General features: G+C 42.5%; 1 protein-coding gene across 3 annotated transcripts in view; it reads left to right on the forward strand.

Annotated features, from left to right (window-relative positions):
- LOC140564382 (formin-like) overlaps window positions 1-18499 on the forward strand; it is an 85995-nt gene that overhangs the window by 31398 nt on the left and 36098 nt on the right. For all 3 annotated transcript variants that reach the window (XM_072689793.1, XM_072689794.1, XM_072689796.1), the window contains 3 exons: window positions 545-1245; window positions 5067-5208; window positions 15941-16028. In XM_072689793.1, coding sequence (XP_072545894.1) covers window positions 545-1245; window positions 5067-5208; window positions 15941-16028 — 931 coding nt within the window. The remainder of the gene's footprint in view (window positions 1-544; window positions 1246-5066; window positions 5209-15940; window positions 16029-18499) is intronic.

An 18499-nucleotide genomic window follows, 5' to 3' on the forward strand; every position in this document is an offset into this window, starting at 1 on the left:
TGATATCTTTAGGAGGATGATTAATGCTGCCTGATGCAGTAATGTAGTGTAATGTGTTATTACTTGACTGTGTCTTAGTATCTTGTTTGTCACACACGCACATCCAATTTAAAGCAAAACGAATGGGGGGGATGTTTAGTGCTGACAAGGAGTGGTAAAGCATGGGAGTAGACAGCGTGCCTTGCTCAGTCCTGTTCAAACCACATTGTAACTAGAAACATGTGGAGGTTGCGTTGTAAAATGCGCTTCTTCTCAGTCTCACTTTTCAGTGTGTTTGTAAGCACATCGCCAAATGACATAATGTGAAGTTTGTCGAGACACTTTCCTTTGCGCTTCAGCCAGACTGAAAATATCTCAAGTTTGACTTTTAGGCCTGAAAACGATCATTTTACCACAGCATTTGTGACCAGTTGACTTCTTTTGTGCTGACTAGTGGTATCATATAGCGTCTAGCCATTTCCATGAATGACCTGCATGAACACCATGACTTTGTCGCACTATGCTAACATAAATATCTTTCATTTCCAACCATGTGTGAATCCAGAACGACTTCGAACTCAAGGTCTTCCAGCTGCGGGGAGAGCATGCTGTGGCAGTGTCCCGGCTGGAGGGAACCATTTCCGAAATGCAACGGGAGCGGGACCATGGCTCGTTGCGGGAGCGTGGAGGAATGCGGGAGGCCTGTGTGTCCACTGAAGATGACACACCACCTAAAACCTACAGGACCGTCTGCATCCAGACTGACCGCGAGACCTTTATCAAGACGCCGCCTGAGGGAGAGGGCCCCAAGCTAACCCCAAGCCCCAGTCTCAGCCTGCCCAAAAAACTTGACCTGGACTCAATCACCTTGACCTTAAATGTGACCCCAGGAGCTCCTGCCCCTCCTCCTCCTCCTCCTCCTCCACCTCCTCCTCTGCCAGGCTCAGCACCTCTACCTCCACCACCACCACCCCCACCACTTCCTGGATTCACAGCACCGCCTCCTCCACCTCCTTTGCCTGGACTTGGACATGCACCGCCGCCACCTCCACCCCTCCCTGGAGCGCCACCCCTTCCACCTGGCATACCCGGGGTCCCACCTCCACCCCCACCCATGCCAGGATGTGGCCCCCCACCTCCTCCTCCTGCCTTTGGTGGCTTTGGCATTGGTCAGGCTGCAGATAAAGCCCCCCGCAAGCCTGCAGTGGAGCCCACCTGTCCAATGAAGCCCCTCTACTGGACTAGGATTCAGATTCAAGACAACAAGTAAGCACACCATGTTGTCCTTGTAGATAATTTCAAATTTCACTATATTTTCCTTGCTGCTTCACCTTAGATATGCAAAGTAGCTCTGAATAATCTATCTATCTATCTATCTACCTACCTACTTACCTACCTATTTACGTATCTAAGGGCTGATCAAACCTGATTCTGGAGATGTACCACCCTCCAGAGTTTAGCTCCACCCTGAATCTAACACACCTGAACCAGATAATGAAGGCCTTTAGAAGCAACTGAACATTAGAGCCATTGTTTTGGATCTGACCTCTTTAGGGTGGTAGATCTCCAGGACCAGGATTGAGCAGCCCTGCTCTATCTGATACATATATATATATATATATATATATATATATATATATATATATATATATATATATATATATATATATAATCATTCTATATACTGTAAGAGTCAGTCAGACAACCTGTGTCCCCAAAACTCTTTATTGTCTCAATCACTCTTACATTACCAACATTTAACATTTGGTAATTATCCAGAAAGCTGAAGATGGCTAAAGAGTGTGACTTAATGTGATTGTTTGAACCCCTATTTGCTGTCATATCCCATAATACGGTGTAGTACTGCCATTAGTGTGAACGCACATTTGCTCTGAAAAGACAGACATGCTTACATTTTACCTTTATGGCACCACACTGAATGATGGCAACAGTGTTATGTGCATATACAGTGAAGTGAAATGAAAGAGACTCAGATCTGATTTAAATAGTTGGATTATATTCTGAAGGGAAAAAAATTAATCTGATATGTCACATTTAGCCAGGAAATTGAATTTTGTGCCACTTGCACTCTGCAATGTGAATGCCACCATGGCGTTTACTGATTTTGAGCTCAACCAGGCACAACTCTCCCACCCCCACACACACTTACACACTCAAAGAACAGTGTGTATGTAGCTGTCCACACCTAGAGCTAGTGGTTATGAGGGAAATGGAGTGTGAGCTGCTTGTTTTAAAGTGCCTGTGGTTTATACAGATGGAGAGGTTGGAGTGCCAGCCCAGGAGCTTTATGGCCTTGTATTACTGTAAGGGGGATTAGAAAAAGGATGTACAGTGGTGCTTCATAGTCCTCTCTCACTCCAGGAGCCTTGGGAAAATGAGTGTTTTTTTATGTTAGCCATCAGTGCTACAGTGCTAAAAGTGTTAAACCAAAATAAAGCCCCACTACCATGTGTGTGTGCAGCAATCTGTGGCACCCCATGCTTTTTAAATAGGGCTCATCACTTTTTACTTCTTTTTTAACACCCTTTTATGAGGATGGTTTGGTAGGGTGGTCGATGAGTTCAATATGACTGCATGAACCTTGCGAAATTTACTTCTTAATCCTCTGTTACCAGGACTTGTATAGTAGCCTAGAGAGGGAAAATGCTAAACAATGTGTGAGCCTTTGGCTTGTCTCCACCAATACACTTTCACCTGTTTTACTGCAGCTATTTGTGGAAAGGACAATAAGGTCCATTAGAGCCATTTAAACCACAAGGCTAAATGTCAGGCAAGTCAGTGTGCATTACATCCATTTGTGTTCTTTAAGGGAGTGCAACACTGTTGCAATACCAGGCTCCCAAACGCTTCAGATTACACTCACTTGTTCTTAATTGAATCACTGGCAGCACAGTTGATTGCTGTGGTATTGTCTCCATGACCAAATGCTCGACCCTTTTGTTTTTCTGAGAAACCTCATTTCTCGCTTGTAAAATTCTTCACTGAATCCAACGCGCCCTGCCAAAGCTCTGGTTAATGTCTGGGCTGCTCATTATGTTTGGTGAATTATGCTCAGATTATTACACTGACAGAAGGCCCAAGCTTAAAAAAAAGACATGACGATAAAGCTAGGTTTTAGTTGATCCAAACAGCAGTACAAGTGCAAGGACTTGTTTTGTTTTGTGCAGGGAAAGTGACTTTTCTAGTGTGTCAAGTTCTAGACTAGAGATGGAATGATACCAACATGTGTTTTTCAATACTGATTTTGAAGTGTTTCTTAGAGATGGACCGATTAATGGTTTTGAGGCAGCTGAAAGATGATTGACTGATCTTCAGTCAATACCGATTGACGGAAGGGCTGGAATACACCACATCTAAAATTGCTCTAAAAACATCCTATCAACCAGGTCTTAAAAGCTGGTTGAAAGAATATCTCACTTTGAAAAAAAGTTGATATCTTGGAAGCTAATTTGAAGAACAAAGCTTTTTTTCTGGAAGCCTACAGCCAGTGCCTGCATTTTTTTCTTTTTCATCACCATAACGGCTGATTTAACATCATTAAGCATTTGAATGAGTACTAGCTATGTAGCTATGAAAATGTTTTATTTGATACACAGTGACATACGTAAAACACTGGTAGAGACAGAAATACCAGCGAATTCAGGAAGCACCATTTGTTAACAAAAGCTACAAAAATGACATGAGGATGGCTTCTACAGCAGGATAATGATCCTAAAAACACTCACGATTTTTGCTGTCATAAAAATCTATGGATAGACCTCCGAAAATTGAACCCAAAAAGCCCAAAGAACTAAAGGGCTTTTGCAAGGAAGAATGAGAATATTTGATACTTGCTGAAAATGCATGTTACTAATTTAATGACCATGCAGGGTGCTTAGACTTTTTTGCTTTTCCTTTTCTTGCTTTTTCTTGTTATTGTGAAAACTGTAAATATAAAATGAATCTTGCTTAAAATATTAAAGAAATGTTTCATTATTAACTTCCAGTCATCTTTGACTGGCTCAGCTGATTGGGACACTCAAACATTTCTGGACATATTTTGGCAATTTTGTGTGAATTACTCAGTAGTTACTGAAACTGATTCTTCATTCGTCTTTAAAAACTACTAAAATTAGCTTTGTATATGAAGCACTTCACTGAAGATGACCATCTGAAGTAGGCGATCATGATCCAGATCTAAACACTCCCCCACAGGAAGAAATACAGTGAGAGTGTGAACCATTTTAGGCTAGATTTCTTACAGGGCCGGATTCATTCTGATTCATTTTTGTTCCCTTTTATATCCGATGAAGCCTTTTATGCTGCTAACTCGTACCAATCATCATCAGTACTGAATTGCCTTTTCTATTCAGCACATCTATGTGAACCTGTTCGAATCTTTAGCCTTGATAAAAGGGGTTCCTTAAGGAATTCCTTAAGGACCAGTTTTGCTAAACTGATGTTAGAAGATAAAGTTAGATTTATGCACCCCATCCTTTTATAATACGCCAGGGTCAATTCATGTGTAAGCGCTTGGAAAGAGCTGCTGTATTGTCGGAGATTATTTTCCAACTTTAGGACGAAAGGAGTGGAAAAAGAAAGGTAGCAAAGACAGTCACAAGACACTGTTGGCCTCCCTCGCTCATGACCAGACAGCCTGTTTGTATTGTCCATGTTACTCAGCAACAGGAGAAATCAAATACCTCTCATCCTTAATGACGCAGTAGTTTTGCAGACGAGAGGAAAGTACTTCTGGAAGAACACTTGAATCTAGTCTTTTTAAAGTTTCTCCGAAACACCTTGGACAAATTCTTCTTTCCAAAGACACATAATATAATGTCTCACTCACATCTTACTTGCAAAGGCACTAATGTCGCACTTACATCTCGAGTTTTGGTGCAACTGAGGAGACCTAAAAGAAAAATAACATTGTGTACAGCTGGGAGAGAACAGTTTGCTTTGGTACTTCCAGAGGTGCCTTTCCTACTCTATATAATCTTGAGTAACCCTCCCTTGCTCTGTCACTAGCTGTTGCTCTAATGAAACCTGAAATACTCCATGCATATTCATTGTTTTTTTTCCCCCAGCAATAACACGCTATGGGGTTCTTTGGAAGAGCCAGGCATTGTTGACACAAAGGAGTTTGAAGAGCTATTCTCCAAAGCCACGCTGCAGCCCAAGAAGAAGCCTCTCTCTGACACCTATGAGAAGAAGGCCAAAGCTAAGAAGGTAGATATCCTTCCTTTACGCCACCACCCTCCAATTGCAACACATCTGCACCACAGATTATGAAGTTACCATCTCCCCTCCATTATCTGGTCCAAGGGCTCACAAAATTTGGTTTGTGCAAGCATGCTTTTGAATATCTTATGGTTTCTTAACTGCGTGGGTGAACCATGTGCTAAACACTGTAGTGCTTACTTTGCCTTGCGATTGATGGAGGAGTGGTCGATTGCTACCACTAGAGGACGTTTCAGGCACACTAGCTAACATTTCTGCAGCGTTTTATGGGTTTCTGGTCCTTTTTGCTAAAACCTGCCGTTTTGATTTTGGCGGACTTGGAGAAATGATAATTGTCTTTTTTAAATGTTTCACAGTGGATGGTACTTTTTTTTCTGGAGTTTAGAATGACATTTTTGCATTAGAGAAGGTGACATACTTATGTGGTTTGTCAAATATTATGTGGTTTTATGTACAGATATGTATCTACGATAAGATTAGGATAGCTATGCTGGCTCCATATATATGTGTTTCTGCTTACAGTCCACATCCTCTATGACTTTGGGAACAGTATACTGACAGTACACTGAATATACAAACAACACATCTAATAAACTGACTGGCCCATCCCATTACCCCATTATGAGAGTGAGGGGGAAAAAGTTTAGTTGGCTCAGATGTACAAGACTTTCACATTCTCTCTTTTTTAACACTAAGAGTGCAGTCAGATGATGTGTGGCAAAACCACTTTGTGCTGGCGAGAGCAAAGGCGTTAACGTTGATGCTGCACTTCTTTGAGCAAAATCAAGTTGAATTTGGCAGTTATTGTTTGAGGAAACCATTGGTCACAGTGGCAAGGAAAAGAGTTGGCCAAGAGTAGCAAACCTTGAGAAGAACTGAAAGTTTGAGGAAACCAGTTCTCCTCTGGTTGACACCCCATAAAACAACAAAACAGCAGTCGAATAACTGGTCAGATAGAAATAATAAAGCTACGATTAATAAGAAAGCAAAACTTGTGTTAAGATGTCTGTGAGTGCGCAATATTATTGTGAATGGATAAAACTGGTGTCCATTCAAGTCTATTTAGGCTAAACAATCACATGCAGAGCTACGCAGTAGCACCTTGGAGTGAAAGAATCTTGTAAACCCAGCCTCATGTTGAGCGAAATGCAAAATACTTATCTGAAAAAGCCCCAACTGTCAGAAGAGGATATGTCTGACGACACTGAATCATGATTTCCCCTCCATGCTAAACTTAGCATTTCTCATGGTTTATGAATTCAGTCCCATAGACGTTACATTATAATGCTACACAGACAACAGTGTGAAATTAGATTTGTTTTAGTAGCCACTTGCTATGGGGGGCAGGTACACCATCCAACATTGACACTGATGGTCCAGTTTAGCATGTCAGCACTTTGTTCTGGCGTCCAGGCAGTTCAGAAATCACCCACTGGCCCATCTGGACCTGTCTAGACCCATTTCAAATCCATACACGGCCCCCTTTTTGATCAATCAGTTAGGGCACCAAGTCGCCAATGTGTGTGTCTGGTCACTCTGGCCTCAGAGTTAGCCTTGCTTGATCTGATTTCAGATGGCCACTGGGACTGGCTTTGCCAGCTGTTTGTTTTCCTCGAGTCTCCACAAACTGCAAGTTTAGCACTTCATCACTCTAGAATTCTCTTTAGGATAGAAGATAGAAGGTTTAACGTTGTTTGATGCCTTATTTAAATACCTGCAAAAGTAAACACATGCTTACGATGCTCCTTACAGGATTGTGACAGACACCATGTAAACATTTCACATTTCAGGTTAATCAACAGTTTAATAATCCATTAGTTCGGAAATTCATGAAAACAGACAATTAACTAGTTTTTCTTTGAATTTTGGTCTAACTGTACAGTCAGGCAGTATTTTGTACACGTTTCTTAGAAGTGACTCAGGATAAGGTCAGGATAAGAACAATGACTTACAGCTGTGAGATTGTAAGTTATGACTAAGGGAGAAATTATCCAACAATAACTTCTGTCACTGAAATGCTGAAAGAAATGTACCAACCGCCGCCTTCCTTGATTCCAGGTTGGAAAAGACAAACTTCAAACTGACGCAAACTTCATACTTCTGACTGCTTTTTCCCTTAAACAATATATATATATATATTCCCTTATATATATATATATATATATATATATATATACACACACACACACACACACTGGAAATATAGTATAAAAAACCCCTGAAAAAATAGTATAGCGCCAGCATGGGAGGGTTTTTAGATGCAAGAGCACGTGTCTGGACAGTATATCTCTCTATGGTACGTGTGTGTGTGTGTGTGTGTGTGTGTGTGTGTGTGTGTGTGTGTGTGTGAGAGACAGAAATTTTGGGACATAAAAATTTTGATGACACCATCATTAAGTTTCAACATTGTGTCCGGTAAAAGTGCGAAGACAGATGGTTGTTGGCACGAGCGTCTTGGCAAAGCGGCGCAATTTCCAGAAGGTCAGCTAAACAAAAGTAACGTGTTTACATCTTCATCTTTTATCTGTGCCTGTTTACACTCCAAGGTATGAACGCTTTTCCTGAATCATCCTTCTGAGAAATCAGGCTCTCGAGCGGATGCCAAGAAAAGAAGGGATTTTGGGCAGAAGCATGGAGGAATTTAGAAGGAGGGGCTGCCGGCCCAGCCAGCCAGCCAGACGCAGACTATTGTCAATTTCCCTACACATCCTTACAGTGCAATAAGGGAGGGGGAAGGGGGGAGGGCTGACAGACCAATAGCTTCACTCCCGGTCCTCCGATAGTGGTCGGATGAGTCTGGACCAGATCAATGAGGGCCAGGGCTCAGCTGGCCAGCAGAGAGTGATGACAGTCATGCAGTCGTGTGGGTGTTCTTGTGTGCGCCTCTTCTCAAAGTGTTGCCAGATTGTGCCAGACTTGTTTGCCCTGCGGCACACGGGTCTTTTGAGAAAGGTGAGGAAATGTGTTTGGGGAAAAGTGTGTAGGTGTGTGTTAATTTATGCTGGCATGATATGGAGGTGAGGTTACTGTGCGTGCCTTACTGGATGTTCATTCTGGGCCATGTGTTAATGTCTCCAGCTATTTCGATTTCATAGACAGTCCTTTTGAGGCCATGTGTACAACTTATCCTTTTCGCGCAAACGGTTACATGGGCCTTTTTTTCGCTCCCATACCCTCCTTATTAGTTTCACAGATGCAAGGCAATAATTCATAGTAGTTACAAAGATGAATAATCAATGTTAAAACAAATACATCAGTAATAAGCCTGGAGTTTAAGGGGTTAATATTGAAATCACCCGCAAAGTGTTCAGAACGGAGATTGCCGTCTCATCTCTGTACACAATTACATAAGGTAGTGGTGCAGGGGGGGCTAATTTCTATCATGTGTCCTGATGTGTGTTCTCGGTGCCTTCTCTTTCTCTCTCGCTCCCTACTTCCCGCTCCCTACTTCCTAATTATCATATGAAAGCAGAGGAGATGACATGCAGCAAATGGAGCCTCTGTCATCTCAATCAGACCAGTGGACCAAAACCTAATTGCATGCATGTGGCTTCACTTGAGTCTGGGGCAGTGCTGAAAAAAAAGTGCAGTCCAAAAAAAAGGGCTGGTGCTACAATGTTAATGTGGCTCCTTCAACGAACATTCAGGCAAATTTTTTTTCTTTCTTTTTTTTAATCCCCCATATCATGTCCGCTCCCTAAAAAAGCTGATTAGGGCTACAACAAATGACTATTTTGATAATCAATAGATTATGAGACTATTAAAATGAATCATTCATTATTTGGATTATAAACTGCTTAATTGCTAAATAACTCATATGTAGCTATCAGCTTTTAAGTTGTGTGAGGTCATTTTATGTATTTGATAACGTTAACTTATTAAGAAATTCACTGTTTTGATGAACTTTCCTGCTGCTCATACAAACTTCAGTATTTTTTTCTTAAACTTAAAACCGAGGATGTGCCAAGTAGCAGCAATATTTTCCTCATCATTTTTCAGACTCCACCCAAAGAGAAACAAATGTAAGAGAGTAATTTTCTGTGACTTTGTGGTACTGCCTTGTATTAGTTGCTTTTACTTTGAAATGGCCTGTTGAAGGGTGGGATTTTATCCATAAACATCACTGGCCATGTTGACTTTTACAAGAACTTGCATTGATTTCAACCAGTGATTTCGCTATAGATGTGTGACCATGTTGCCTTCTGGTTTTATCCATGCTCCACTCACGTGACTGACAGCTGCCTAGTCTGTACGTTTCCATTGCAGCTCTGTGTCCAGATTGATTTAAATTTTTCAATATTATGGTTAAACTTTGACGACTCATCCGTGGTTCACATCTGTCCTGAAACGTTTCTAGTTGGCGCGAGAAACGCGTTTGATGACAACTTGCCAACTGATACCGCCTGAGTAGGCAGTATGTATTACGGTTTAGACACAGCCATAACGAGGATCTTTTCACTGTATTACGTAGCTGTGGGGGGGATACCTTCCAAATGTTAATACTCCCACTGGTTTCTGTGCCAACAACAGAAACCGAAATGCCAGAAATGCCTCTCATTGGCTGCTTTCTACTTTGCCCAGATCTCACTCAGCCCCGCCTCCGCATGCTCGTTATCGACATGCATATGAACACATACAGCTCTCTGTTCTCTCATGCAGACTTTTTTTGATTTGTTTTGTGGCTTGTTTCTGGTGTGTGTTCTGGTTTGTTAATGTGTTTGTTGCACTTTCAGGCTACCGTAGTATGCTCTGCACCAACCTTCTGTCAGTCTTGTGCCAGGACACAAGGAAAAACTCTACAGAATGCATACTCTACAGAATGAAGCATAGAAGTGCCGGTAAGCACTAGACCTCTTCAAGCACTGAGCTACAGGGCGTCTACAGGCCTGGGTCTTGTCCCCCGGCGTAGTGGTGTGTCTCAGCATTGTTAAAAGTGATGATATACATTACACATCGTTAAAGAAAAATACATCCCACTGTGTCGCTCTCTGCGTCTGTCCCTCCAGTGCAGGCCTGTAATATGTGGCCTAATGCATAAACATCACACAGCGATTTCAGTCGCCAGATGAATCACATTTAATACGCAGTTTGTACAGCAATAATACCGCTCAAACAAACTGACATTTTAATTGGTCCTGACTCAGAAGTTCTGCAATGACTTACAGGCCCCAGCACCTTGTGTTTACCGAGCAGCTATTTTAGGACGGGGTTTGACGCCTGAGAGTGGGTTCAGGATATGCTAGCTTGGGTAGACCTGGGTCATGGTGCTCTCATCTCTGCGCCTTCAGATTTGCCTGAAACGTATGTTGCAAGAGTCTTGGTGTTAATATTACAAGCTTTTTAATCAGTGTGAGTAGACTCAGTAGTGGTTCGCATATCTATCAAGTGTAATTCTAAACATATTACTACATAAGAAAATCCTCAAATCTCACAGATGAAATGCAATTTTAGGTTTTATTTTAAATGAGTAACCAGATAAATAACGCAAGATAAATGAACACCTAAGCCGAGGAGTCAATCTTGGTGTGCCTTCACAAGCTTTTCTTATATGGCGTGATGCTTTTGAACGCCTGTGTAACGGAGGTGGGGATTTGTGGCATAATTGGCGCCTTCTGATTGGTCATCAGCAGGGCATTCATTTGTATTTGTGTTTTTTTTTTTCTTGCAGGCTATTGGCTAATTCATATTGCAGCTACTGTGACTAGAAAATTGCGTCCATTTAAATTGTGATTTCGATTAAAAATAAGGGCTGGTTCCATAAGCACTGCAGCATTGAGGTTAAATGTGCTTTTATGTATTTTAAGTCATTAATTATGTTCTTTGAATTAAAAATTGAAATGTCAATGTTAAGGGAACTACCTAACATGCGCTAATGTCTAGTTCTTGGTATTTTATCATTCTGGACCTCCTCATCAAATCTATGGTTGCCTTGTATTTTGTGTACACTTTGTAATACTTCTGAACTGAAGGCATTACAGAAGCATACTAAATAGGCAGTTGTCTCCAATGTTACTTTTTCCCCCTTTCCGTGCAGTTCGACCTCTTAGCAATTGTACGGATGAGTTAAAGGCAGAGATAAAATTTCCAAATGTGCAACACAAATGGTGATTGGACCAGCCCTCCCAACCCTCCGTACTTGATAGCTATGGTCAAAAGCCGATCTGCACCAAGAGCCCTTTGAGCTTCAAGTATGGCTCAGCTCGACCTGCCATCCCCTAAAATCCACGGAAGACAAGCGCCCAGGCTTTTTTCTGTCCTGGCACCGAAGTGGTGGAACAAACTTCCCCTAGGTGTCCGAACAGCAGAGCCGCTCACTGTCTTAATACGCAGACTGAAAACCAAGCTTTTCCGAGAGTACTTGGGCGAATAGTAGAGTACTATGGTCTTCATATTGACTTGTGTTTAGTAGTGTCTAAACTTAGAGGTATCTTTGAATTTTAAGTCTATTCAAACTAGCATCGGCCATTGTTGAGTAAATAGCAAAGCATGGATAAGAGCGTCTGCTAAATGACATAAATGTAAATGATTGAGTATCCCTGCACTACTGAGAATATTGGCTGTGGGTCTGTAAGGTTTTCAGTGATCAAGATCAAGTGCACCTATACAGTGGCATAGGATATTGTGGTCACCCTTGGTACTGTGAATGCCTGATATGGTCTTTTGCAAATTTCAGAGCTTCCAAGCCTTTTGTTGCTAGTCTTTCGGTTCTTGTTTGGGGAGAGGTGCCATTTTTTTCCTTACAAAAGGCTTCTAGTTCTGTGCGATTCTTCAACCATCTTGATGCACTGCTCTTTAGAGGTCTATCTACAGATTTTGTATTATGTTTAGGTTAGGGGGGCTGTGAGGGCCATAGCAAAACCTGTAGCTTGCATGTTGCAGGGAAATGTTGAACCTGCAACACAAGCCCAATGCATAAACAACCTCCCCCCATTCTGAACAATTGGAGAGATGTTCTTTGCACAAATTTCTGCCCCTTTTTTTCTCCAAACATACCTTCCATTATTGTGGCTTTTAACTTTCCACAGGACTTGCATCAGGATTGTTTAGACATCTGACAGAACATTTGTTGGGGAGGATGCAGTAATGGTGATATTTGTTCAGGTGTCACTGCACAGTAGAAGAGTGCACTACCATTCCAGAGTCTTTATGAAGCTCAAATAAGATTTTGATTTGCCTTTCTAGCAAGTCTGTGAGCAGTTCTTTTAGAATTGTATTGGGGTTTTCTAGGACCTGTCATGTCCTGCACCATTCCTATTATTTGCCATTTCTTAATTACATTATTAATAATTATAATTAATTTTTATGGCCTACCTCTGCTTTGTGAGATTGAATTATTTTAGAGTGCTAGGCAGCTGCTAAGAGGAACCCTTTGAGTTTGAGGATTTTTTCTAAAGCATTGACATTTTCGTCACCTGTTCTTTCCAAAAGGAGCCATAGCCTTAACAAGCTAATTAGAGTGAGAAATCATGAGTGCCCAAACCTTTCCATGACGTTGTATGTGCTGATGTAGTATCTATCTATCTATCTGAATCTAAAATCAGCCATTATGGCATTTTTTTCCCCTTCCTTTCCACCTCTGGACAGAATGTATCTGCAGCTTGCGGCTAGTGTAGAGAGCTTTGTTTTTTGTAATGGGAGCGTTATGAAGTATAGTGATCTTGATCGTGTGTCCCCTTGCCCACCACTACTATCAGTCCATTCCCAATTCAGCCGTATGTCCTTTTTATTGAAACAGGGGCAGCATGCATTGGTCCCTTGTTTGCCACTGATCCATTACCTCTGCTAGGCACAGTGCTAATTGGTGGCCCCATTTAGCCGCTGTGCTCTGCAGACGTTTTAAGGCTGGTTAGCTTTAATGCAGCACTTCATTAGAGGTGTTAAGAGAGGCTCTCCCTTTCTTGCAGTGTCTGTGGGAGGGGAGGCCAGGGGAGATCCGCGGCGACATTAATAATGAATACAGAAGCAGCATGCCCACTTCGCTGGCTGTAATGCAATACTGACTTCTAAAGAGCCCTCGCACCGGTTCCCACTGAACACCTCAGTAGCATAGCTCTTGCATGAGTGCTCAGTAGCTACCTAATGAAGAAGCCCAAGACATTAACTTTTAGAGCGGGGCTTTAACTTGCCAAAAACTGTTTTGTCCTTTATGGGGATATTCAGTCATATGTAATTGTGACCATGTGTAGGTGGAAATAAAAATCCTGTGAATTTATAGTTCGTTATAAAATCTGTTAGCCTGCTCGTCCAGGGCCGAAAGATGTCCTTTTATGGTTCCATTTTTCTCTGTTACTTTATTCACGGCTGGTTAGGACTGTATCACACATGAATTATTTGAGGGGGGTTCTTTGGTTCTTTCATTGATGTCATATATCCTCATAAGTGGGATAATTAGGCTGCTTCAGCTATTTAAACGATACCATTTTAGGACCATGTTGTTTTCTTCTAAGGCTTCTATGTCTGTATCTTGCATACACCCACTATTCACTCACTATCTAAATACATCAGGCACAGCTGTGTTGTGTGTGTTATGAGGTTGAGAGTGACCCCCTACCTGAAAATATCTAGCCAAGAGAAACTCTGTGAACAGAAAGACAATTGATCAACAACTAGAGGATCACACATGGTTACAGATGACCTGTGGATGGTGGGTTTGGGGTGATGAGTTTTTTTTTTTTTTTTTGATTAATTGTTTGTGGCTTTTTTTGTTTATTTGTTTTTTAAAACTATTCGTTTACCACAGTATTACTCAGTAAGACTGCAAACAAAAAACTACAGTATACACTTAAAAACTATGTAGATAAAGGTATTGAGACACACCTCTTAATCATTGATTTCAGGTGTTTTATTCAGTCTTATTGCCACACGTATAAAATCAAACCACTAGCCATACAGTCTGCCTTTACAAACATTTGTGTAACATTTGCAACAAATCAGTTGGTTCTGGATACTCAATCAACTGTGAGTGGTATTATTGAAAAGTTGAAGCGTTTAGGAACCACAGCAAGTCGGTCCTGGAGTGGCAGGCCATGTAAATTTGCAGAGCAGGGTTGCCAAGTGCTGAGGGGCATGGTGTATTAAAAAGCTGCCAACTCTCTGCTGACTCAATAACTGCGTTCCAAACCTCCATCAGCACAAAAACTCTGTGCCTGGAGCTTCGTGGCATGGGTTTCCATGGCCGAGCAGCTGCATGCCAGCCTTACATCACCAATCATAATGCTAAGCGTCAGGTGGAGTGGTGTAAAGCACACCGCAGTGGAAATGTGTTCTGTGGAGTCACCACTTAGTTCCACTGAAGGGAAATCTTTATGCTGCAGCACACCAAGACATCTTGGACAGTTGCATGCTTCCAAATTTGTGGAAACAGTTTGGGGAAGGCCCTTTTCTGTTGCAGCATGACTTTGCCCCTGTGCACAAAGCAAGGTTTATAAAGGCATGGTTTGGTGCCCTGACCTGAACCGCAACAAACACCTTTGGGATGAATTAGAATGGAGATTGCGACCCAGACCCTGTTATCCAACATCTGTGTCTCAACTCACAAATGCTCTTCTGGATGAACGGGCACCTTCCAGAATCGTGTAGAAAGACTTCCCAGAGAACTGAAAGCTGTTGAAGCTGCAAAGTGGGGGACCAGCTCCACATTAATGCATGTGGATGTAGAATGGGATGTCATAAAAGCTCCATAAAAGTAGGTGTAACGTGTAGGTGTCCATATAGTGTATATTCTCGTTACTTTGAGGTCCTAGCCCAGTTTTTGTTGGGAGCCATGAGTGCTGTTACACAGCAGTAACAGCAGTGAGTCAGTGTTAAAGCCCTCAGGTACACATTTTGATGCTTTGTTTAATGCAGGTTGTTTAACTTGGGTGTTAAGCATTCAGCAAGATTTAAATAGCCTGGATACACAACCCGTCTCCCTCTCGCATTGCTGTGCATACCTAGCTCTGCCCCCTTACAGAGGAACAGCTATTCTCTTGCAGTGCTATGCATACTTACGCTCTGCCCACACGATGAGGACCAGCCCGGCTAAAACCCCAGCTTTGAGGTGCTGTGAGAGAGAGAGAGAAAGAGAGAGACAGGAGTTTAGCCAGGCTTCTCCTCGCAGCGTAGCAGACTGTACGTACGTGGATGTGGCCACCTGACCGAAGTTACTGAAGCTGACCTGTTGTTGACAACGCCACTCTATCCAGGCCAAACTAAAAAAACTTTAAAATTACTGTTATTAAACTTTGGGAAGAGATTCCCATAAAACACACTTCTGGTCCTGAGGTTAACTTAATTAGAAAGATTTTAACTTTTATTTAACTTTATATTTAGGTTCGGGGGCTTTAGCTGAGTGTTTTGTCCACTGTCTGAGCACGCTGTTCATTTTACGAGAGGTTTGCTGTTGCTTTGAGTACAAGTCACATTGGAGGGGAATGAGAGGTCTATTGTTTTTTTTATGCAGTTAATGAGATTAATTGCTAATTGTGAGTCTCAAGTCTCTCAGCCAATGTGCGAGAGTGCGACAGCACACATGTAAATCTGCCACAGAATCTGGATGCCATACAAAGTAAAACTGCCCTTACTCTGTTTTCTGTATTATTTTCTAAATCTGAAAAACTCACTGCTGCAAAGAAGCAACAGCAGCAGCTCACTAGCAGCAGAAAAGGCCAGCAGGTCAGTAAAAGGTGTAAGTGCTGTTAAAAATGAATTTTATTTCTGAATTTATTTGCTCTCCTTGCAGATCATCAAGCTGTTGGACGGCAAGCGTTCTCAGGCGGTGGGAATCCTAATATCCAGCCTTCACCTGGAGATGAAGGATATTCAGCAAGGTGAGAACAACGACCATTCATTTGCCCCCCCCCCTCCCCCTTTAACCATTTTAACCGTTTTCCCCGATTTCTTAAGTGCCCTCCTCTCTTGTTTAATTGCACTTGCATAGACTTAAATCGCTCTGGCTGCGCTTGATAACTCGCAGATGGGCTCGGTTATTTTTAGTGGGAGAATTTGTGAGCAATGCGCAACTGTAATTGTCTCTCTTTTCACCGGCGTCTCTTGATTCACTTCCAGTTGACCTTGTTTTTTAATGAATTTCCTGCAACTGTGGCGAACAATGCTCGTGTTTAAGGGAAGCACTCAAACTGTGTGTATGTGTGTGTGTGTTTTCTGAGGCTCTGGTGAGTAAGCTAAATGCAGTGTAGGAATTATGTTAAAGACTCCTATCATTTCCTTTTCTTGTTTGAGTTCAGAGGCAGGAAATTTGTCCCATTTGACTGAGGGAAGAAAGACGGGCCGAATAAGTGGGTGTGTGGGGAAGAGATGGGTGTGCGGAGAGGTAGGGCAGGAAAGAGACAAAAAGAAAAGATTTAGGAGTAAAGAAGCAGAACCAGTGTCAGGTGTGTGTGTGTGTGTGTGTGTGTGTGTGTGTGTGTGTGTGTGTGTCTGTGTCTGTTTAGGTTGGTTGGAGACAGCAGTGGCGCAGTCAGTGCCTGCTTGTCTGTGCATGTGGCTGACTCTGATCTGTTTATTCTAGCCAGTGACACTCTCCACATCCCTAATGGGAGCAATCTGCTAATGATCTGAGTGTGTATAAATCCACCACTGCAGAATACACACACACACAGACCTGGCACCTTGGGCCAGGCAGGCTGTTACTGGTACGCTCTCTCTCTCTCCCTCAGCATGTGTGGACCTCTTACTAGCAGGTTTTGGAGAAGTGCAGTGTTTTGAGTGTCACAGTAGAGGAGAGACTCTTAATAGGCACTTCTGAGGGTCTGCCAGCTTTCAGTGCCACTCACCTCTGTGCTGGCAAATGAAAGAGCAGTGGAATATGTATTGCAATTATAGCCGCATGGGGAAAGGTGATTGGGATGGGGACAGAGGGAAGGGAGGTAGCTAGAGAGAGAGCATGAGCAGTAGCTAGAGTAGCATGTAGCATGAGCATGTTGCTTACCATCAGCAGCCGGAGTCAGAGAGAGCACAGTTGGCCTTCCCCTTTCAGGGGTGGGTTGATGGCGCTCCCTCCTCCCCACTTCACTTCTAGCGTGATGTTGGTCAGCACAGGTGTGTGTTAGCCTAGCATCCAGCCACTCTCTAGGTTTCTGTAACTCCATCCATCCAGTACTTTTGGGATGAGTTGGGGAGGTGATCATCCAACATCCTGACCTCACTCCGCCCTTGTCACAGAATGCAGTCAAATTCTCACAGTAATGCGCCACAATGTAGAAGGCTTTCTCTGGACAGTAGAGACAGTTACTCCAACAAAAGCAGGATAAACTCTTTAATACCCTTCATTTTAGAAGAAACAACGAAAGAACAAGTGTCCCAATACTTTTGTGGATGTGAGATATTTAAATGCCACTGCTCCCAAACTGTAGAATGCTCTTCCCCCAAAACATCTTTGACTGTAGAAGCATCTTCTTTTAAGAGTGACAATTATGAGTGCCAGTCAATATTATGTACTGTCTTTCATAGCTGTCATATTCTTTACTGCTATCCTCACTTAAAGTCTTTTTAAAAAATGAAGGAGCTACAAATGGCTCTTTGAGGGACACCACTGAAGAACCTCCTTTGATTCTATAAAGAATCGTGTTTGTAATTAAGATGTGAGTAATAAATTCTAATTTCATCCTATTTTCTACCCAATTTTGCAAGGCCAATTACCCAATCCCCATCCATGTGAACTACCCTATCACAAGCAATACCCCCAACACTAAGAGAGTGGCTAGGTTTCTGTAACTCCCCCACACACACGCACGCACACACATACAAACACTACCCCTTTTCTCAGTGAGGGGCTAATAGAGGAAAACCAAGTAAAGTGGCAGAGTTGTTGGTGGCCTTTGATCTGAAGGTGTGAAGAAATTTCCAGAGCACGTCACACCTTTGAACCCACACACGTGAACGCACTCCCCAAGGCTTAGCCGCTGCATGATTGATCAGAAGCCCTGTGAGCTCTGCAAAAGTTCGTTTTAACATCACTTGGAGCCCGATCCAGAACTGCTCCTCTAATCCGTCAGCGAGACTGCTGGCAGCTAACGAAGCTCAGCAGAGAAAAGCAGATAGTCCGAGTCTTATTTGGAAGTCTGCAGAGAGATGCCAGAAAGCCCTTTCGGCCTGCTAGAACGTCTCTGCGTAAAATCACAGTGCAACTTTTTGGCCTCATCGTCCAGAGGCTACAGAAACATGATATACTGGATGTGGGCAGCCAGACATGAAGCTTCTCCCCTCTCCTTTTTACTCTCTCTTCTTTACTCTTTACCTCTTTAGTCTCCTCTCCTATTTACTCTTTACTCTTCTCTCC

Source organism: Salminus brasiliensis, chromosome 10 (genome assembly GCF_030463535.1).
Source record: "Salminus brasiliensis chromosome 10, fSalBra1.hap2, whole genome shotgun sequence".
Classification (NCBI taxonomy): domain Eukaryota; kingdom Metazoa; phylum Chordata; class Actinopteri; order Characiformes; family Bryconidae; genus Salminus; species Salminus brasiliensis.